This window comes from Salmo salar, chromosome 15 (assembly GCF_965601325.2).
Source record: "Salmo salar chromosome 15, fSalSal1, whole genome shotgun sequence".
Lineage (NCBI taxonomy): Eukaryota > Metazoa > Chordata > Actinopteri > Salmoniformes > Salmonidae > Salmo > Salmo salar.
This window is the reverse complement of record NC_138305.1, coordinates 83,945,256-83,967,699: the sequence shown is the minus strand read 5'-3', so window position 1 is coordinate 83,967,699 and position 22,444 is coordinate 83,945,256. Positions and strand designations below refer to the sequence as shown.

The 22,444-nt window shown below is 40.9% G+C and overlaps 3 protein-coding genes across 11 annotated transcripts in view; 2 read left to right on the top strand and 1 right to left on the bottom strand.

Annotated features, from left to right (window-relative positions):
• clstn1 (calsyntenin 1) overlaps positions 1-6,105 on the top strand; it is a 65,556-nt gene extending 59,451 nt beyond the window's left edge. For all 4 annotated transcript variants that reach the window (XM_014145781.3, XM_014145779.3, XM_014145780.3 and 1 more), the window contains one exon: positions 1,919-6,105. In XM_014145781.3, coding sequence (XP_014001256.1) covers positions 1,919-2,113 — 195 coding nt within the window. In that variant the 3' untranslated portion in view covers positions 2,114-6,105. The remainder of the gene's footprint in view (positions 1-1,918) is intronic.
• A 587-nt stretch (positions 6,106-6,692) lies between these two features.
• On the bottom strand, positions 6,693-10,016 carry lzic (leucine zipper and CTNNBIP1 domain containing). 3 transcript variants are annotated; one of them, XM_014145631.3, is made up of 7 exons: positions 9,941-10,016; positions 9,259-9,368; positions 8,814-8,949; positions 8,330-8,428; positions 7,948-8,043; positions 7,573-7,654; positions 6,693-7,466 (listed from the first exon to the last, which is right to left on the bottom strand). In XM_014145631.3, the coding sequence occupies exons 2-7, from the start codon at positions 9,357-9,359 to the stop codon at positions 7,408-7,410; spliced, it is 573 nt and encodes a 190-aa protein (XP_014001106.1). In that variant the 5' UTR covers positions 9,360-9,368; positions 9,941-10,016; the 3' UTR covers positions 6,693-7,407.
• Positions 10,017-10,064: 48 nt separating this feature from the next.
• On the top strand, positions 10,065-21,289 carry nmnat1 (nicotinamide nucleotide adenylyltransferase 1). 4 transcript variants are annotated; one of them, XM_014145617.3, is made up of 5 exons: positions 10,065-10,189; positions 13,670-13,821; positions 14,630-14,813; positions 19,014-19,138; positions 20,041-21,289. In XM_014145617.3, exons 2-5 carry the CDS (start codon positions 13,707-13,709, stop codon positions 20,442-20,444), a joined length of 828 nt encoding a protein of 275 aa, XP_014001092.1. In that variant the 5' UTR covers positions 10,065-10,189; positions 13,670-13,706; the 3' UTR covers positions 20,445-21,289.
• The last annotated feature ends 1,155 nt before the right edge of the window (positions 21,290-22,444 follow it).

Genomic DNA, 22,444 nt, shown 5'->3' with positions numbered 1-22,444 from the left:
CTCACCAGACATGTCACCCATTGAGCCTGTTTGGGATGCTCTGGATCGATGTGTACGACAGCATGTTCCAGTTCCCGCCAATATCTAGCAACTTCGCACAGCCATTGAAGAGGAGTGGGACAACATTCCACAGGCCACAATCAGCAGCCTGATCAACTCTGTGCGAAGGAGATGTGTCGCGCTGCATGACGTAAATGGTGGTCACACCAGACACTGACTGGTTTTCTGACCCAAGCCCCTGCCTTTTTTTTAAAGGTATTTGTGACCAACAGCTGTATTTCCAATCATGCAAAATCCATAGATTAGGGCCTAATGAATGTATTTCAATTGAATGATTTCCTTATATGAACTGTAACGCAGTAAAAAATGTGAAATTGTTGCATGTGCATCTATTTTTCTTCAGTATATGTTTTGAGGCTATACAGTCTTTAAATTTACAATGGTTACAAAGATCGGCGTAAAACAAGCATATATTTTGGGTTCTGATTGGGTGTGACAGTTGAACTAAGCTCATAAGTTACTCATTGATTCTTAAAAAATTTAAATACTGTATCATTGATTTATATGTCCAAAATTGGTATAGCAACTGCAGATTGCCCCTTTTAAAGGGATAGTTCTGTTATTTTCACATATGTATATATTTGTTTCCTTGTCTGTAGACTGCTTTCAAGGTTAGGAAAGAAATATTGAATTAATATGTAAAATTGCTGAACTAACCCTTTAGCAAAACAATGGATGTATTCAACAGTGTGCAGGTATCTATTTGTGTGCAAAGCCAGAGGTGGAAAAAGAAAAAAATTGTCATACTTGAGTGAAAGTAAAGATACCTTAATATAAAATGACTCGAGTAAAAGTGAGTCACCCAGTAAAATACTACTTGAATAAAAGACTAAAAATATCAGATTTTAAATGTATTTAAGTTCAGTGGTGGAAAAAGTACTCAATTGTCATACTTGAGTAAAGTAAATTCTACACATCAAATTCCTTATATTTAGCAAACCAGATGGCACACTTTCCTTTTTAATTACTTTTTTTGACAGCTAGGGGCAACTCCAACACTCAGACTTAATTTACAAAGGAAGCATTTGTGTTTAGTGAGTCCACCAGATCGGAGGCGGTAGGGATGGCCACGGACGTTCTCTTGATAAGTGTGTGAATTGGATTTTCTTCCTGTACTGCTAAGCATTCAAAATGTAACTAGTACTGTTGGGTGTCAAGGAAAATTTATTGAGTAAAAAGTACATACTTTTCTTTAGGAATGTAGTGAAGTAAAAGTAGTCAAAAATCTAAATAGTAAAGTACAGATACCCAAAAGAATGACTTAAGTAGTATTTTTACTTAAGTACTTTACACCACTGTGCAAACTGTCATCAAGGTAAAGGGTGGCTACTTTGAAGAGTATAAAATATATTTTAATTTGTTTAACACTTTTGGTTACTACATGATTCCATATGTGTAATTTCATAGTTTGTATGTCTTCACTATTATTCTACAATGTAGAAAATAGAAAAATAAAGAAAAACCCTTGAATGAGTAGGTGTCCAAACTTTTGACAGGTACTGTGTGTGTGTGTGTGTGTGTGTGTGTGTGTGTGTGTGTGTGTGTGTGTGTGTATATGGAAATAATAAAGACAACACAAGAATAAAAAAAGAGGAAGCTATAAAAAGGGTCAGTGCCAATACCAAATGTGCAGGGATACTGGAGTATTTGAGGTAGATATTTACATGTGGATGGAGATTAGGATTAAGTGACTGGTATCAAGATAAATAATAATAGTTAACAGTATGGCAGCAGCATAAGTGTTGGTTACAGCCTACGCAGCTGCTGATCGGGTCCGTCCACTTCCTTCAGATCTTTCTCACAATCACTTAATAATGTGTGAAAGACTGACCCTCTTTCTCCCTCTTTCCTTTGGTAGACTTATGAGGACCAGCACAGCAGTGAGGAGGAGGAAGAAGAAGAGGAGGAGAGCGAGGAAGGCGAGGAGGAAGACGACATCACAAGTGCTGAGTCGGAGAGCAGCGAGGATGAGGAGGCCGGAGAGCCAGAGGACCAGCAGGGTGCCAGCAGACAGCAGCAGCTGGAGTGGGACGACTCCACACTCACCTACTAACAGACACACACACTCATACATTTTTACATGCACATGCAAACACACAATTCTTACACACACAAGCAAACACACACACTCATATACACATACACACCACAGGAGGTTGGTGCCACATTAATTGGGGAGAACGGGCTCGTGGTAATGACTGGAGCAGGAGTGGAATGGTATCAGACACATGGTTTCCAGGTGTTTGACGCCATTCCATTTGCTCCATTCCTGCCATTTATTATGAGCCGTTCTCCCCTCAGCAGCCTCCTGTGATACACACTCTTCTCTCACACACTCATATACATACGCTAACACACGACTCATAGAATTTCTCATCCTCACTACCCCTCCTAACCAGTGGGGGCACACCCTTACAAATTCCTTACAGAGGAGCCATGATGTAAAAACAACACAAATCCCCCTTAAAAGCTATATATTGTCAAGGTTTCCCTGTCGTCATCTTAGTGGTGGTACTCTGTGTAGTATAGTAATCACCGGATCGCTGATTTCTTACTTTTTTAATTTTGAATGTTTTATTCCCGGGAAGACTTGGCCAACATTTGCATTTTGTTTTGAGCTACCGTGAGGAAACAACCTTGCACTTTTGTTTAGTTCTTTACTGATGTAAGGCTTTCAAAATGGAGAATGATTTTTAAAAATGTATATTCCTTGCACATCTATTTTAGATTTGTTTGCCACTAAACGAGAAAAGCTTTGACTTTCTTTTTTTTCTTCTTTGTGCTTGTTGTTGTCCGGAGAGGGAAACGAGATGATGTTTCAGACACGTAGACCGCATATTTACATTTTTCTCCTTTTAGTGCATGAGGATATTTGAACAAGTCATATGTGTAGATGAATAAATTGCTTTTTAATATTTTGTAAATATGAAGAAACCATGTAATTAGTCAATGTGTTAGTGAAGGCCTAAACAAATGGGTCCAATATCTATAAAGACGCAGTACGTCGTGTAGAATATTTGTGTCACAAAGGCTATAGCATGTTGCACATTTTTTGGCAAAGCTCTTCCGTCATACTTGTACAAAATGTCCGCTTCAAGAAGAGCAACCCAGACCCAGAACTGTACACAGAGGTTTCTATGGCAAAGTGTTGCTCATTTTGTCTTTTCATTTGCAAGGAGGTAGTTATTTCTTTGCTTAGTGGGGACAGGACTGGTTGATTTTGCTTTCGGCTCCTCACATGCCACACCCTTCACATGCTACATATACAAGGGTGGGAGGTAGCCTAGCGGTTAGAGCGTTGGGCCAGTAACTGAAAGGTAGCTAGTTTGAATCCCCGAGCCGACAAGGTGATAAATCTGTCAATGTGCCCTTGAGCAAGGCACATAACCTTAATTGCTCCAGGGTCGCTGTTGATAATGTCAGACCATGGCCGAGACCCCGCTCGCCGACGGTGTCTCAGGGAGAGTTGGGATATGCAAAAAAACACATTTCCAATTCACGTGTGAAATAGGACAAATATAAGCACCCACCAAATTATTATTATTACTTTGCTTGACTTGCACAGGTGGCAATGCTGTACTCAAGGCGACAATGTATTTAATTCCCATTCTAGTCTGTTATTGTACAGAAGGTAATTTGAGGTCAAGATGATCACGTTCAGTAAACCACAGTCCGATGTAGCTTAAGGTACTAAGAAAACAGCCAGCTTCTGCAGTTCCGCTATCAATTCACATTGAGCGTAGATATGAATATTTCTGCTAGCACATTAGGACTAGCAGAGAACTACACTCCATCTGCAGCTTTTAAAAAGACCTTACATATTCCAGTCCTGCCGTGGCATCAAAAATATTACAACAAAAACACAAACGAATCTCAGCGTACAGACGGAGCTGAGGGGTATGGTTAGTCTAGCTTTAGGAGGGCTCAGTTCAATAGCACGGCTGCTGTCCTTCTTTGGAAGAGAAATGAAATGCGAGAACATTTGTCTGCTTCATTGCAAAAAAAACAACATTTTTTTGAAGGATTTATTTCATGGCATGGCTATTTAACCTGAAATAATATATTCGATTCATTTTTAAACGGTTTTCTCGTTACAGTTAAGCGTAGTCTCACTCTCACTGCAGTTGTTTTACTTATTTGAAGGATATTGAAACCTTCAAATAATAACAAATGTGAATAAATGTGACTGCTGACACATTGCTGTGATATGAGAACTCTTTTTAAAATGTAATCTTCTTTGTCCTTGTCTGAATCTTTCAAATTAAATCTTTTTTTGCAGTAGACCACTAGATTTTATTGTACATGGAACTGTACTGTAGAGTTGTTCTAAGATATTTGTTTACATTTGGTAAACTTGTTTTTCCTCTGGTATTAGTATAAAACTTATACAATTAATTGAAAAGATGTCAGATGTTAACCTCTAAATCTCCTCTCAGAAATCACTGCTTGTTCATCTCAATACCTTCAAAAAAACCCATGCGGTAAAGGAGTTGTACCCCTCAAACAGGTTAACGTTATTCCACCGTTTTAGGAATCCAAATGAATTATGTACATTCTGCAAAACTTTCATAAGTATGTTTTATGGCATGACTTTGGGAATTTTAGTCAAACTTAAAAGTAAAGGTGAGGCATGACAAAGTTGGACAACTGTTGGAAAGGTTTATAAAGGAAGTCTTATACTTTGCATGTTAAGCTATTTTTAGAGGCCAAATACATTATGGCTCAAGTAACACAAGTGTACCATTTTATGCTTTGCAAGTTTCATATAAAGTCATTTTTTGGAGACCGTTCCAAGTAACTTTTGAGGGTTTGAGCAAAACCATATGTCTGGAGTCGCTCAGTCACATTTCTGTTAGGCCCAATGTATTTATTATTTTTGGTCAACTGCTGAAATGTGGTGAACAGTCTCCCCTTCAAAATGACTAGGGCCCAATAAGGGGGTCAGGTTTGAGCTGGCCCAAGTTGGGAGTGCCTTTTGCCGATCACAGCGCATTAACACAACTAACAAAACACTCATCCACGCTCTTTTAGTTGTGGCAACTTTTATTTTGTAACTATTTAATGCTAGATTTCTTACAGAGCTGGGGGAAGTGATTTTATTTAATTTTTTAGTAATAATAGTCCACTGCTAGTTTTATTAAAAGTTAATGTTTTACATAGGTGTCATGTGTCTATGTTTATGTGTAGCGAAAGTAGGACCATATTGTATCCTCTATAGATATTGTACTGAATCATCATATTGAGGAAATCCACTTCTAAAAATATGTACAATATTAAAATGCTCTAGGCAGCATATGTGGGTATAAAGTTACCTATTTGTGTATAGTGAACGGTAATTTTGAACAGTGTATTATTGCCTGGTTTGCAGACAAAGTTGTTGAGGGCAGCATGAAATTCACCAGAACAAGAGTATAATCTTATTCTCTCCAAATTTCTCACACTCATTTTGTCACAGTCCATTGTCAATTTAACATTCTGAACATCTCATCTCCCTTTTAAACATTTTATTTATTTATTGAAAAGTACAAATCAAACATACTACTGAACAGCCACCATTCCAAGGGACCAGAGTTTACAACTGTTTGTGCCAGTCAGTTGAGCTTGGGCCTCAAGTCAAGTTCTGTGATACTTTTGATCAGCCCCTTGGACATTTTCCTTTCCATTGAATTGAATGAATGTCGCTGTCCATCCAGCAGACATATAGGAGCTTTGGGATTCAACGGGTGTTTACGTTGCATGAATCACTTCTAATGAAAACAACAATTTTCTGTATATTACATGTGGAACTGTGAGATTTGAGTGGGAGAGGGGACATGTATACTACTGATTCTCAGATTGTCTGTTTTCACAAGTCCACACCACTCAAACATTTTTGGTTTATTTTTTATCTTTGCTCAAAAATGGAAGGTGACAATGTTTTCAGAACTGTTGAATGCTTCCTTTTGTGCTTGTTGGGGCTGCTCTCACTTTTCTACCAATTGAAAGGCAAATTGTAGTGAAGTTGATGCTTGCTCGTGGACAAAATAAAGGATGAGAGAGTACAAATGTGTCTGGATTATGTTCTGTTCTGAGTTCACACTTTTAATTAAGACTGGTGTCATTCTCTGTACTTGAGGTCTGCTGTATCTGCCCTTGCCTTTTTCCTAAGTGTGCACTTGCACACCTCCCCATGGTGGAAACATTCTCTAGCCAATGATTACACCAATACAATGGTTCTACATAAGAGGAAGTGTGCAAGTACACATGGAAAAGGATGCAGCCTGGCTCATTTTGAACTCTGTGAAACCACGACTGGCGCTTCAGCCATGTGGAATAATGAGTAAGATTCTACATGCAAAAGTGATTACTTTTGATTAAAATGCTTTATCTGCCTTCCCAATTATACCTTTTTTTTAAAATTCTAACTTACATTTTATGGAAAAGAAAGATACACCATGCTGCATTCTTGACAATATGACCGAACGGTGCAGATTACCGGTCCATTCGAGCAGGGCATGCCTGCCCCACCGGCTTCCCTAGTTCAAATCCACTCAGTGATAAGACTGTCAGGGGAGTCAGAGCACTGGTGTTACTTAGAAATAGGAATGTTTGATCATGGTGCCCCCTGGTGCTGAAAGAACAGAACTAGTGTATAGAATAATGGAAATGTGTTTTAGCCACAAAACACTATATTTAATGAGACAGAAGATTGAGAAATGTAAGTTTATATTAGGAATACAAAAGTCATAGAGAAACTTATACCACTTATGATTACATTTTTAGAAAGTATTTTGTAGTCAGACATCAAACATACTACACTACACATCCAAAATTATGCATATACACTGTAAACTGACTTTAGATTGACATTTCCGCACTCCTATCAATTAAGAATCAGAGCTGGTTCAAGTTGGTGTGTTATGCAATTACATTTAAGCCCAGCGTTGCATATTTAACACTGCAATGGTTCATTTATTTATTTTGACATGAACAGTTATGCAGGAAAAATAATTAAATCCAGGAGCTAAAACAAAATGATTTAGCCATGAAGACAATCAGTATGAAAACTGAATTTAAAGCCTTCAAAATGTCTGAGCCACACTTAACAAAAATGATGACCGATGGACTGTTTGAATTCTAAATAGACTACTCAATACTCAAATACTCTAGTACCAAATGCATACCAAGTTTTACAATCATCTGAAAATGAAAAAAAAAAAATGTACAAAAGTTTAACTTTACTCTTTAAAAGCAGGTACGGTCTGAGTGCATGATTGATTACTTTATCAATATTATGGCACGGTTATTGGGTGGAAACACTTGATGTTAAAACACAATCGTAGACATTGGACAACGCCTGATTACTCTCTATACCTTGGTTTTCTCCACACCAGAACTAGCTAAAGCCATTATCTTGTCTTCTGATCCTGAAACGAGTGAGATGCTGGTTAAGTACAGTAGTTTGTTGAGGTTGGATCTCATGCTATAGTAACACGTAAAAGAAATAACAAGTGCAGTAGAGTTAAAGCTCACCGAGGTCTGCAGTGATTTTTTCAAATTGGCTGAGAGTTGCGGTCACATTTTCAGCCAGAAAAGTCTCATCTTCGACTGTAAGCTGCAGGAAGAACAAAGAGAAATGAACATTAATCCACACCATAGTCATAAGACACCTGTTATAGTATTTCACTAAATGAAATGACAGTTAATGACTGTCATAAACACCATACAATTTATTGAACTCCAGATGGTTACATTTTGTAATAGTTTTTCATGACATGTTATACCAATTACCATTCCATCATAGCAGATTATCAAAATATTCAATGCCGCTTTCTCTTACAGTATTCATCACAAGTTCAAGCTGCATGAAGAAGGGATCACAGTACACTGGTACAACGGGCCTTTTACCTTCTCGCCCAGTTTTCTCAAGGCAGTGAGGATCTCCAACTTCTGCTGAGTGTACACATCCCTCAAAAGTTTTCCCACCATGACATCACGGTCCATCTACAGAGAATTTCACGCCATTAGGCTAAACTTTCAGGGGCGGTTTCCCAGTCACAGATTCATTTTAGTCCTGGATTAAAAAGCTATTTCAATAGAGATTTTCCATTGACCATGCTTTTGAGTCCACGACTAGGCTTAATATGTGTCAGGAAATCCAGCCCTCAAAGCATTCCATGAACTGAATAGGTTTTAGAATGTAAAGCTTACTTTTGATATTAAATGTATCAAATAATGTACAAACAATAATTTACATAAAATACATGGATGAACAGTGCTTCAGACCAACCTCTGCTAATCTGGTTCTCAACTGCCCTGGCTGCTTCTTGGCAAACATTCGGATCACCTCGGGGGTCTTGAAAGCTTGGCTGATGGCAGCCTGGATTGCCTAATGAAGAAAAAGACAGTTCTCCCATGTCATGCATCATGACAACATTATGGTTTGTCATTACCCGTTATAATATTATGTCACTCTTATGATATGACAGTGTATGGCCCATAGAGATACATTAGATCAGGGTTGTCAAACTCATTCCCTGTAGGGCAGTGTCTGCGGGTTTTCGCTCCTTCCTTGTACTTGATTGATAATTGATTATTTAGGAACTGCCATCACCTAGTTGTCTAGGTCTTAATTGGACAAACTATTAAAGGAATTAACAAAAAACAGCTGACACTCAAACCTCCAATGGAATGAGTTTGATACCCTTGAAGTATATTATTTCTATTCATAGTATTCTATTTAATTCTAAGACCTGGTCATCCAAAGTCCCTACCAGTTGCATTCCTCCAAGCTCATCCACCAGTGTCATGTTGCCTGTCACCATCTTCTTCAGAGACTCATTGAACTCATTCAACTGCTCCAGGGTTTCCTTCTTGGTCTCCTCGTACTCCTCCTCTTCTAGGTCGTCTCTAGAATAAACAGAGAGCCCCGGTAATGGAGGAACAATATCTATGGCTGTACAGAGATGTGCTCTAAATTGCATTAATACTACATGTATCACTTTGTGGAATCCTAGAAATAAAATGAATATAATGACTCATTCTAGTTCTGTGAGTGGAACATCCACTCTAGAGAGATGTGGTCTAAGTTCCATGCTACATTCCTCAGTGGAATCTTATAAATATAATACACTGAATTAATTATTCTAGTTCTGTGTGTGGAACATCCTGACAACCCACATTATGTTCACAGTTAGGAGTGACTGATGATGAGAGTACCTGCACTCTTCCAAATCTTGGAGCTGTTGCATCAATCTGTCCAGTTGCTCCTCCATGTTTTGTTTTAGTTTCCCAGTTTCTGATTTGCCACGAGAAGCCATGCTTCCACCCTGCAAATATCATATTTAGTGAGAAAATAGTTCACTTTCATGTATCACTTGTGGATTATGTACCTAGTTACAAACACAATGGAGCGGTCTATCCTTTGACAAGAACAATAACATTCGCTATTAGCTAGCTACTGTAGTTAGCTACCTTGTTCCCACTGGCCGCCAGATTCATCTGACTGGGACAGTTTTTTTGTGTGTAGTAGTGTAGCCTGTGGCTATAGTTGTCTAGCTGCTGGCTTGAAAAAATTAAATAAGTAATCCTCACCTGATCGTTACAACAATATAACTCGTCTCAACACAATCAACTTAGGGAAGAGGTAAACATATATTTGAATACTTCTCCATGAAATGTGTTACAAAATACTGTCAAAAAACATTTGGGAGTGTGGGAGTTGTGAACGTAGCTCTTGTTCGTGGTCATGGATAGAAGGGATCCAGCGTTTGTCCGAATTTACTTTTCGTAGCCGGTTTAAGAGAAATTACGTAGCCGGTTAAATGTCTAAGGTTGGTTAAAGTTAGAAAATGGTTAGGATTAGCTAAAATGCAACAACAACAAAAAATGTTTTACGTACATTTGACAAAAGCTGAATCCCATCTAGACTTGACTCTTATTCCGTGGGTGCGGCCTTTTCCTTTCCGGTTGTTTTTTGTCCAATCATATGTCTCTATTTTAATCCTCTCCAATCAATGACCGAATTGTAATACAGGAAGTACATTACATTTTAAAGAGTCATTTTAGTGTTAGGTTCCTTGTATCTTGGGAAATTCAAGCGAATGTTTTCAGGGATCTGGGAAGATTGAGGGATTGACACGTTTGCTGTGTAAGGAGGCGACTAGAAACGAATGAGACCGATTGTTTGATCACAAGTGAGAGTTGTTTGATATCGTTGAGTCTTGTTTCGTTATTGCAGAAATGTTCATAGGAAATGGCGGCGAGTAGTGCAGATGAAATGGAGGAGATTGAGGGAAAGTTGGTGAAGCAGCAGCTGTGTTGGAATGCGAACAATATGGGTGTCAGTTCTGATGGTATGGAGTAGGAGGATGAGGGTCAATGGCCGGAATGGTCGGTAGTGAAAAGACATAGGAAGAAGGGAGATCATGATACAGAAAGTAGTGGATCGTCTTGTAAAGAAAGCATAAAGAGGGCCAAGGTGTAGGATGCAAGAGTAGTGATGTGTTGGAGTGGAAAGTGGTGATTGTGTTTGATGAGACCACATGGTCTCACTTACACCCTATCTAACTAACTAATGCCGGAGAGAAAGAGGTAAGCGAAGTGAAATTAGCTCGCTTCATTGGAAATGGTAGATTGTTAATATTGTGTGGGAACAAAGGGAAGATATTGAAAATAGAAACATTGAATGGGATGAAGATTAAAAGCCATGTACCTGGTGCTTATGCTAGTTTAAGGGTAGTCCTCACTGGGGTCTCAATATATCTATGTTCACAGATGATATTAAAGTCAAATGTTGATTTGATTTGATGATATTCAAGGAAATGTGAAGGGAGGCAAAGGGATGAGGCCAAAAGTTTGATCAGTAGGAAAGAGGATCAAAGAAGTGAAAGGTTCAGTGATACTGAGGTTTGAGAAAGTCTTGTCGTGAAAAGTACAGATCGGATTCCTTAGTTTCAATGTTAGATCATTTGTCCCATGCAGTGCGGTGTTTTAAATGCCAAAGAATGGGACGTAGCTGCTCAGTGTAAAGGAAAGAAAAGATGTGTGAAGGCGCACATGATTACGGTGAATGTGGAAGCAGTGTGAAGGATAAGTGCTGTAATTGTGGGGGAGAACACAGTGCAGCATTTGGTGGATGCAAGGTACAGAGAGTGGCTCAGAGATACAGGATCAGTCATGATGTATCGTATGCAGAGACCATAAAACAGATTGGTAGAACTACAGTGCGGACTGATGGAGCATACATGGGTGGACCTGTAGTGGGTCTACTGTCGGGGCTGGTGCTTCTGATGGTCCTGGCATGATTTCGAGGCCTGTTCAGAAATCTTGTGCTCATGAATGTGCAGTGTCAAAGGACACTTTGATAATGAATTATATTGATAAGATTATCAGTACAACTTGGGTTGTGGAAAGCAGAAATGACAGGTTGAAGGTTATTGTGGAGATGGCAAAATAGATATTGGGGGTAACAGATGTTACTGTTGAAATGGTTGTTGACATGCTGAACAATGCTAAGGGTGGAGTGTTTCAGCATGATATAGATAACGTTTAATGGGGAGTGGGTTTTGGGGAGGTTGTCGTAGAAGTTAGGGATTTATTTGGTTTAGAATTTATTTTCATGGTAGTACAGAACTGGGCAGATCATGATTGATCGTACATTCCAGCACAGTAGGTGGCGGCATGCACTTAAACTATTGTTTGCGGACCACCATGATATAGAAGAAAAATGTTTTCAGGGTTGTTTTATTGTCTATTGCCATGGCTTGTTAGTCAAAATAGGCTATTTTAGCTAGATGATCAAAATAGCCTTAAATTTCCATGGAGTATTGAAGACTTCCCGTTAAACCCCACCGAAGAAGAAGGAAGGGGCTGAGGTTAGGTTTAGGTCTAAGGTATGGACGTCCAAAGGATACTGGATAGCACTTACCACTTTTTTTTGAGTCAAGCTCCAGAGTGGTGCAGCAGTGCTAGAGGCGTCACTACCTACCCTGGTTCAATTCCAGGCTGTATCACAACCGGCTGTGATTGGGAGTCGCATAGGGCGGCGCACAATTGGCCCAGCATCGTTAGGGTTTGGCAGGGGTAGGCCGTCATTGTAAATAAGAATTTGTTCTAAAGGTGAAATAAATAAAAAATAAGTCGAAGTCTAAGCCCCTTCTTCGGTGATTGGTCAGCAGTAGTCATTCTTCAATTAAGTGTTTGTTGTCGTTCAACGACAAGACTAGTTTTTGTGCACATTTTGTCACTTGAGGAATACTGCACTAAAAGTCTTAGTTAACTGTAAAATTGCGCGACTAAGACCTCTAAGTAAAAATAAATGACATATTTCTTGTTTTATCTTAGATTGAGTCTGACACATTTTGAAGAAGTGTTACTGTATGTTGTTGCGTACAGTGTCTCTAGAGGGACAAATTAAAAAAAAAATCCCCTTGTTTTTCAAGCTAGTGTCTTTTTAAGGGAGTAAATGGCACAGACGTTTACTTCTGGCTCGGAGCAAACCGAACCTGTTATGCGGAAGCTTTGAGACCCGTCGTTGCAACCTGGTCTCAGAGCATTTCGAGACACTCCATTTAGTATGACACATTACGTTTCGTTTGGTATGTATTCGTTTGTGGATGTCCATCACCCAATTACAATTCGTATTATATTTAACAACATTTGCAAAAACGTACAATGTGTTATGAATTTGCAAAACGTACAATATGTTGCGAATTGCAAAATGTATGTTACGAATTCTAGCTAGATGTCTAACGTTAGCTAGGCTAGGGGTTAAGTTTATGAGTTGTGTGTAAAGGGTTAGCTAACATGCTAAATAGTTGTAAAGTAGTTAAAAAGTTATTGTTGCAATCTGTTCTTGGAGCATTTCTTATTATTCTGCATGTCATTTCGAGAAACTCCATTTAGTATGTTAAGGCATCAACGAAAGTAGGGTGGTTTGTCGTGGTGGCTGGATGAGGGTAATATAGCGAATGAGTTTGAACCTCAATACGGACAATCTGAGCTAATTTGCCAACACTGGGGCATTCCAAGGTTAACGTTAGATGGTGCATTTCTTAAAGCTCTTTGAGTTGCACACTTTTGCAAGTCAAAAGCCCGTAAGATTAATATCATTATTTAGTAGGCTTACACAGTAAGGCATACATAGACCTATGCCACTAACATTCCATCTATGGGCTTCATTCATTTATTTGTATTTTATTTATTTAACCTTTATTTAACTAGGCAAGTCGGTTAAGAACAAATTCTCATTTACAATGATGGCCTACCCTGGCCAAACTCAGACGATGCTGGGACAGTTGTGCTTAGATTCTATTCATATGTCATGTTTAGCCTATCACATTTAAAGTAATGCAAAATGGATTAGTCACAGAATTGTTCAAACAGCTGTACAAAGAGCCTTGAAAAAGTATTCACCCCTTTACAGTTTTACATTTTTTATTATCTTGTCTGAAATACTATAAAATATAAGAAAGAAATTAAATGTGTCAAAGGCATCAAAAAGTGAACTGTGCAATGAGCAAGACACATCCACACAACATATACACATTCAGTAAAGAGTTTTGAAATCTAAACCCTCCCTGTCACACAGCTTTGTCAACATATATCTTTGTATGTTTCTCTCTTTCAGCCTAGACTGTCCTTATAGCTCCTATGTACTGTAATCAATGGAGCCTCAAGATCTTACCAAAGTGGTTCTGCTGGCTTGTGGGTCTTTCAACCCCATAACCAATATGCACCTGCGTATGTTTGAATTGGCACGGGATTACCTGGAAGATACAGGTATGTCTGATTCATTTGTTGTCTGTCAACAGATTTTTTAAATGTATTTTTTATTTAACCTTTATTTAACTAGGCAAGTCAGTTAAGAACACATTCTTATTTACAATGACGGCCTACCAAAATGCAAAAACCCTCCTGCGGGGATGTGGGCTGGGATTAAAAATAATTAAATAAAAATATAGGACAAAACACACACCACGACGAGAGACAACAGAACACTACATAAAGAGAGACCTAAGACAACTACATGGCAAAGAAGCAACACATGACAACACAACATGACAACAACATGGTAGCAGCACAGAACATGGTACAAACGTTATTGGGCAAGAAGGTAGAGACAACAATACATCACGCAAAGCAGCTACAACTGTCAGTAGTAGTGTCCATGATTCAGTCTTTGAATGAAGAGATTGAGAGAGAACTGTCCAGTTTGAGTGTTTGTTGCAGCTTGTCAGTCGCTAGTTGCAGCTTGTCAGTCGCTAGCTGCAGCGAACTGAAAAGACACGCGACCCAGTGATGTGTGTGCTTTTTGGGACCTTTAACAGACTGACTGGCAGAACGGATGTTTTATGTGGATGATGAGGGCTGCAGTAGATATCTCTTTAGATTATACATTTGTAAATCATAACTTTGTTTTGTGAGTTTAGGACCTACTTCCTCAGACATTTGCATTGCTTCCAAATTATGAGAAGTAGGCCTAGACCTAGTCAAATAAAAGTGGTAGTATTTTGTATTTAACTGAATTTGTATTGTCATTGTGTGCTCCACAAAATTAGCTGGCCCAACTCCTCTTTCTTTGTCTCAGGACAGTACATAGTTGTGAGGGGCATCATCTCTGCAGTGGGTGACGGCTATAAGAAGAAGGGTCTGATTGAGGCCTGTCACCGTGTAGATATGGCCAGGCTGGCCACAGACACCTCTGACTGGATCAAGGTAGATGCATGGGAGAGCCAGCAGCCTGAATGGGTGGAGACAGCTAAAGTGATGCGGTGAGTGCTGATCATTTGTGTGTGGAGACTGTAGCTTAGGGGTTGTCAAATCTATTTTGATTTGGCGAGTTTGTGTGATACAAAAAGAAAAAAAGAGCATTACTTGCACTGCAAGACGCTTGTATTACATTTATCCAGGGTAACCTAGGCCAAGATGTACTCTTAAGGATCCTACTGTCACTCCTTAAGGTCCAAGGACCTTGTGTTATTTTCAGAGGTAGACTGGCACTGGCAGCCAAAAAACCCATCTAAATGTGAATCCATTTTCAATTGTGATACGGATCTAGAAACATAAATCCCTTTACTTTCATATCATGTCAAAGTAATTTCACAAATCCAAATGTGGCCCTCCCTTCTGAAGGACCGGAGTTCATATCAGTTTGTACCTAGTACCAGGGTTTAACACCTCAGACTGCTCATAGATACTTTAAAATGGGGATCCCCTCCCTTAAACACAATAAAAGAAACAAGAAAAATTCTCAGTCCCAAATAAACTCAGTTCTGTGTCCAAGAATCCATTCCAAGCTTTACTGGTGCGTGACCGAGGCGCTGCGTGTGAATGGAAACCACTAGTCAACGGATCTGTGGCTGTCCCAATAAAACACACTGGAACGGCCCGACTCAGTTCCTTTTATGAAACAAAAACAAAACAGTCCTCTTCAATTAAAATAGGACCACTCAAACTCTGAACTCCTCTCTCTTTTAACACGACCAGTGACAACTCACGACCATGTTAACGCTGTCTCTCGGTATAGCGGTTGAGAGACAGAAAGAGTAGCTTGTTGATGACAGTTGATCCTCTGTCTGAGAAAGTACAAGCAACAAATCCCTCACTGTACTCATGGTGATCGGGGATCCTCAACTAAATGTTTATCATATATACTACTTTCTATTTTCACTGGTCAGTGAGTTACACTACTTTAAAATGCTTGAAACAACTAATTAGCAAATGTTGATTGCTTGTAGTTCCCTCTCATAAGTCGCACTGTAACAATTGTAACAATTGTCAGTACACAATAAGTAATAGTCTGTGCTAAAAAACAACAAAGTAACCAGGGGTTACATACACTCCTCACAAAATAAACTTAGCCTCCCATCAAGACCCAACACCTTTGACTTCAGAAGAATGCAATACGTTGATACACAGGGCGTCAGCGGCAATGTTCACTCGCTCTGGCTTGTACTACAACTTCAACTTGTAGTTGGCGAGAGCAGCCATCCCCCTCTGGCCTGTAGCATCCAGCTTGGCGGTGGCTTGCACATAGGTGAGGGGGTTATTGTCCTTGTGCACCAGGAAATTTGCTCCATACAGATAATCATGAAACTTGTCCGACGCTGCCCCCTTTAGCCCCAGGAACTCAAGCTTGTGAGCTGGATCTTCTCTGTCCTGGACAGTCTGGCTTGCATAAGCCACTGGTCTCCATCCCTCAGGGTACTCCTGGTACAGCACTCCGCCCAGGCCACTCAGACTGGCGTCAATGTGGAGGACGTAGACCTTCTCAGGGTCAGCGAAGGCGAGCACAGGTGAGCTGGTGAGGCGTTCGATGATGTTCTGAAAGGCTCTCTCACACTCTGCTGTCCATCGTTTTCCAAACAGCTCCTTCTCCTTCCGGTAGGGGACTCTAGGGGGAGGACTGGTGGGCTTGACATTTTTTTTGTCTTGGGGGCATATCCATCTGGTAATCTCATGGAGGGATCTGACAACAGAAGTGTTTCCTTTTCACTTACCTCCGGTAGTATCCACAGAACCCAAGAAACGACTGGAGGGCCTTGAGGTTTTCTGGTCTGGGCCATGAGGGGAGGGCATCGATACCTTGGTCGGAGACTGTGGCCCAGGTATTTCACTGAGGTCTGGCAGAACTGGCACTTGTCGATGGAAAGCCTCCAGGCAGTCCAGGACCTTCATCTGCCTTTCCTCATGTCCCTTCAAGGTTTTACCAAACACAATGAGGTCATCCAGGTAGACCAGCCCTGCAAAGAGGTTCATGTCGCCGACAGCCTTCTCCATTAAGCATTGGAAAGTAGCCGGTCTGGAATGGTTCTTCTGTTCAGAGTGCGATAGTCAACGTCTGACCTGACAATTGTTCTTGCGGACGATGAGGGAGGCATATGGGCTACGTGACTCAGATGATTCCCGCTGCCATCCGCTCTCACGTGTTTCCAGACTTCTCCATCAGCAGGCACCATTCTTCTGCACTTCTCTCTGAATGGTTGTTCATCCATGAGTCTGAGTGTGTTCCACTCCCCTTGCACAGCCATTTGTGTAAAGAAAACTTTGGCCCGTTCCTTCAGTCTCCTTTTCAATCTTTCCATTTGTGGGGCAACTGGAGAGTTGCCAAAGTCAGGGTTTCTTCATTAATGGTGACTTCTGTGTGGGCTATGTGCGCTACTGGATGCAGTTCGGCCATCTTGGGATTTGGGTTGAAGTGTGCGTGCCTGGGTGCTTTCATTCTTCACCCTTAGAGTTATGCTGCTGCCATCTTCAGGATAGAAGCTGGCAGCTCACTCGTCTCAGCTGGTTCCACTAACACAGTGCAGGGCCTCTCAGCAGAGTTGAACTTCATGTAAACCTCGATGTTGCCTTCAGAGGTAGAGCGAATAACTTCCCTGACACTCGTCTCACATATCTGATGGGTCCATCCCTTTTTGAGCATTTCTCTGTTGCTTGTGGTTTTCACCACAAGCAACAGAGAACAGAGGGTTCAGTGGCGACTGTTGGTAGACATTGGAGCCCCTAAGCTTCTCACACAGCTTTCCCAAGACCGCAAACATGTTCGAGTTGGTCCCAGTGAGCATGCAGGGGTCTCCCTGCATGGGGGGGCTCAGGACACACAAGGGCAAGAGTTTCAATAGGCTGCTGGACACCTACAGCGTCACAGGAGATCTCAATGGTGATGCTGATGTAGCCGTCATAGGGTAGTTGCGCTCACTTAGGCCCCACGAGGTTATCCCTTCTAAAGGCTGGAGAAGGTGTTGTCTTTGTAGAACTGCCGGTGGATGCTTGCCACTGTCTAGGATGGCATGACAGGGTTTTCCCATTCACTTTCACAGGAGCCACAGTAGGCTCCTTTACTGTCCCCCTCTGCTGTTTCCCGATCTTCCTTGAGCATGGATGAAGCGTCTGTTGAATTCTTCTACATTCTTTCCTTTTCTGACAGTTCCTGGAAGAGTGGCCATCTTCACCACAGTTATAGCAGAATACGTTTTCATTATTCTTCGGCCCTGGACGTGTGGCTGGTCTGAGTTAGATGAAGCACCCAGGATCACCATTGCAGTTATGGCATACTTCAGTTCTTCTACCTGTTTGCGGAGAGCTTTGATTTTGGCCCTAGCATCTGATGATGGCTTCAATGATCTGTTCAGGTCTTGAAGGCTATGGCTTGGGGTGTGACAAGGTTCTTCAGCTCTCTATCTGAGATCTCTCATCATCAAGGTCTGTAGTTTGTCTGTTACATCACTACGGGGTGCTGACATAGGAGAGAAAGTGGTGGTGGGTATTTGCTCAGGAGAGAGAGGAATTACATTTCCTAGATGGATCAACTGCCACTTGATGCCCTTTTACTCATCTTCAACCACACAATTCAGTGAGATCCAGAAAAGAATGGGAGAAACTCTCCAAATACAGGTGTGCCAAGCTTGTAGCATCATACCCAAGAAGACTCGATGCTGTAATCACTGCCAAAGGTGCTTCAACAAAGTACTGAGTAAAGGGTCTGAATAGTAATGTAAATGTGATATTTCAGTTAACTTTTTTATAAATGAGCAAACATTTCTAAATACCTGTTTTTTGCTTCGTCATTATGGGGTATTGTGTGTAGATTGATGAAAAAACAACTCTTTAATCGATTTGTAACGTGGAAAAAGTAAAGGGGTCTGAATACTTTCCTACGCCACTCATGGTAGGGTGGGGTATGCAAAATGTCAACTTTGAGCACCTCTATCTCCTTACAGCGTTCATGTCTCAGTTACTTTCTGACTACTTCTGCCATGGGCAAATACAGTATGTATAGCAAGCTTTGTTCAAATCAAAGGTCTGCGGTCAAAAAGTTATTGAAATCAAATGGAACGACCCAAAAAGTCATTTAGTTGTGACATTTTGTAACCATAATAACAAGTGAAGCTAGTCTCCCATGATCTTTGCTTGGTTCCATTGGGCTTTATCTCCCTCGTGTCAATTGAATTGTTGTCTGTGCACTTAAGGCATCATTATAAAGAACTGATGACAGCGGAACAGAACAATGACTGTGTGGACACTGCAAAGAAGAGGAGGATTGAGGCGACAATGCACGCTTTCGAGGATCCAACCTCGTATCACACAAGGAGAGGTAAAAAAGGACAAACATTCTCCACGAGCATTCTGACACAACAGACAAATGCACACATTTCTTACTACCCAGAAGTTGCTACTAGCTCTGCTTTGGAGAGGAGGATGATGTGTAACACCCAGGGCAGGTAACACAACAGGACTCATTGCTGCTATATTGTTTCTTACTATCAATTCCACTCAGATTAGTAATGACAATTTTGGTCACGTTAGTGACACTTTTTTTTTAATGCAAAGTGACTTACAGAACCGTTGACATTGATAGTGATGTATTCATTATTTGGCCCATTTGGAAATTCAACCACAATGGAATTAAGTCCCAGACTTACTCGTGCATATATATATATATATATATAGCTTTTTCAAGTTTTGTGTGTGCTTATTTTTTATATATATATATTAAATGGTCATATTAAAACTAAAACCGACAACCCTGTTGTTGCCAGCACCATGGTCTAACTCATTGAGCCAGCAACTGTTGAAAACTACTGTCTGTCTGGGACATTACCACCCACATAGGGTTTGGTGACAACTAGTCACTCTACCTGAAGACTGGTATGGTGGAACAGCAGGTGGTCTGCCCTGAGGTAATAAAAACTAAAAGTACATGGTGCTGGTTACATGTTTTACCGGCACATGCTGTCTCTACTAGTGCAGAACATTGTGGCCAACTTTTTGACATTGTCTGGCAACATTCCATGATACCTGTCTCTTAAGTGTAGGTGAACCCTAAGATGAAAAAATCCTTCTCAGAAATCAGGCAATTCCCACACTTTTACTTAAACCCACTGCTTCAGATTTTCTAGTCTGTGTGTTTATATCAGAGGTTCGGTACAGCAGAAGACACATTTCAGTCTTGTATGGGTTAATAAACAATTCTTCATCTGTCCATGAACCCTTTAGACAACAGCCCTCAGCTGAAACTCCTGTGCGGCGCGGACGTCTTGGAGTCCTTTGGCGTTCCCAACCTGTGGAAGCACGAGGACATTGCTGAGATCGTGGGCCGCTATGGCCTGGTGTGCATCACCCGCAATGGCTGTGACGCCCACAAGTTCATCCACCAATCGGAGGTGCTGTGGAGGCACCGCAAGAACATCCACGTGGTCCGCGAGTGGGTGACCAACGAGATCTCGGCCACGCACGTGCGCCGGGCCCTGCGCCGGGGCCAGACCGTCCGCTACTTACTGCCGGACCCGGTGGTGAGCTACATCCAGGAGCACGGCCTGTACAGTGCCGAGAGTGAGCAGAAGAACGCTGACGTCGTCCTCGCCCCGCTTCAGAGACACACCGGCCCCTCCTCCAGCTGAGGTGGCCAGCCATATTGCCTGCTGCCAACTTGAATGCCTTGAGACCATTGGAGGTCGGTGGGAGGAGCTATAGGATTACTGGCTCATTGGAATGGAATAGATGGAACGGCGTCAAACGTGGTTTCCATATGTTTGATACCGTTACAATTTATTTTCTAGCCATTACAATTAGCCCGTCTTCCTACAGCTCCTCCCACCAGACTCCTCTACTTGAGACTGTGTAGTAGAAGCATTTATCTTTTACTGGTTTGAGATAAGATTTGTGAATGAATGCACAGATGTTTTTGTATATTTTTGTAACAGTTGAAGTAGACTGCTCACCAGTGCTAGAATGAGTTTGCACTGGAATAGCCTCTTGTGTGGCATCTCCTCAGAGAATGGGTGAATCTGCTAAAGATTAAATGAATCACTGTGTGTTTTGTGGAATAGTATAAGCACCCAAGTAGTGGCAATCCCAAGCGGCAGAATGTAAACCCTTGATCTGTCACTAACAGTCAATCTGGTCCGTAGAGCACTTTATCTGTATAATAGCACAGATTGAAACCCATGATTATTTGTGTACAAATGAGAATTCCTTGATTTACGATGAGGCTGATGCTTAACTACAGAAATGTTTCATTTCGAAATGCAATGCAGTGATTAACATGCTCTCGTCCACCCTTGAGTATCTTAAAAAAAAAAAAAACAATGCTGGGGCTTTTGTGTGTTTGACTAATTCCTTCAGGCAAAGGCAGTTGGTATGTATGGAAGCTGTTTACAGATATAGTAGGCTAGAGTGACATACAAACGGCATGGTGTGTATTGAGAGAAATAAAACGCTGTCTCTGTTTTGCAGCTTGTGAACACTTCTGTCAGTGTCATTGCTGTCTCCAAGAAAAAAACTGTACATCCATCTTGAGGAAATCCCAACCGTTCACACCTATTCTGTCTGCTTCAAATACAGGTTATTAGAAACTTTTTTTGTTAGTCTTCCTTTTTACGATCAAATTTCCTGATCAGATAAGCATTGTTCTGATAATAACATGAAATGTATTACAATAGTTGATTGAAGTGTAGATACAATACCCACTCAAGGGTTGCGTTAGTAGAGGCACTGTATGGAATCACTGAGTTGATTGAAACTGCAGAATGTCCCTTCATTTGTTTTTTGTTTGTTTGGCAACAAAGGCAATGCAGCCAAGCGCTTCCTATCTTGACTTGTCTTATTTCTAGAAATGAACTTCTGTTTCTTGATCAATGATCGAAAACCTAGCCTAGCTACGGTGGTGCTCAATTTAGCAGGACCGAATGAAAGCTCACGCCAAACCCTCATCTCAAATGTTCCCAAGCAAAACAGGCGAAATGGTTATTTATTTTCAGTTATGTACAATTTATCATCTCTGACATCATACAAGCAATCACTGTATCGACTCTAGTCATGTTCATAATATGTTTGGTAGTAACAGCTGGTGTCTTCAAGCCAGGGTGCAACTCAATATTACGAAGGTGTTCCTAATGTTTGGAATACTCAGTGTATGTCTGAGCATGTGTTTTTACACTCTGTCCATCACCAGGTATTGATCCCACAGTTTGTAAAATCGCCCAGATGCTAAAGCTGTGGGAGGTGATTGAGTAACAGGGTCACCTGTACATAATCAAAATCCTCAGCCCCTTCTGCAACTATACTTTCTCTTTCAGAGTGGACCAGGAGTTTACCAACGGGCTAGATACAAGGCACTGCAAGGTGCGATCCAGGCAACCTGTTTAAGTCTAGCAAAGCCAGACTCCCAAGTCTTGCACTGGCTCAGCTAGGTCTGGTCCAGGTCATTAGTGAGCGTTCCTTCAAACATTCTGCAGTTCAAGTTAGTGAAGGAACGCACCCTAACGACCTGGACCAGCCTTCTAGTCAGGTTGTGCGAGACTAACCTGACATTAACCACTTTGGTCAAAGATTAGATCATCCAAAGAATATTGAGGTTTCCATTAAAAGAGCATTTGTGATAAGGATTAGTGTAATTCAG

Bases quoted from the DNA above. Each gene is read 5' to 3' on its own strand.
- lzic (XM_014145630.3), bottom strand. From the start codon at position 9,540: ATGAATCTGGCGGCCAGTGGGAACAAG. The intron at 8,950-9,258 runs GTACTCTCATCA...TGTTTATTCTAG, and splicing joins CAAGATTTGGAAGAGTGCAG to AGACGACCTAGAAGAGGAGG. The intron at 7,655-7,947 runs GTAAAAGGCCCG...TTCTTCCTGCAG, and splicing joins TGAGAAAACTGGGCGAGAAG to CTTACAGTCGAAGATGAGAC.
- nmnat1 (XM_014145617.3), top strand. From the start codon at position 13,707: ATGGAGCCTCAAGATCTTACCAAAGTGGTTCTGCTGGCTTGTGGGTCT. The intron at 14,814-19,013 runs GTGAGTGCTGAT...TGTGCACTTAAG, and splicing joins GAGACAGCTAAAGTGATGCG to GCATCATTATAAAGAACTGA. The intron at 19,139-20,040 runs GTAAAAAAGGAC...TGAACCCTTTAG, and splicing joins CTCGTATCACACAAGGAGAG to ACAACAGCCCTCAGCTGAAA.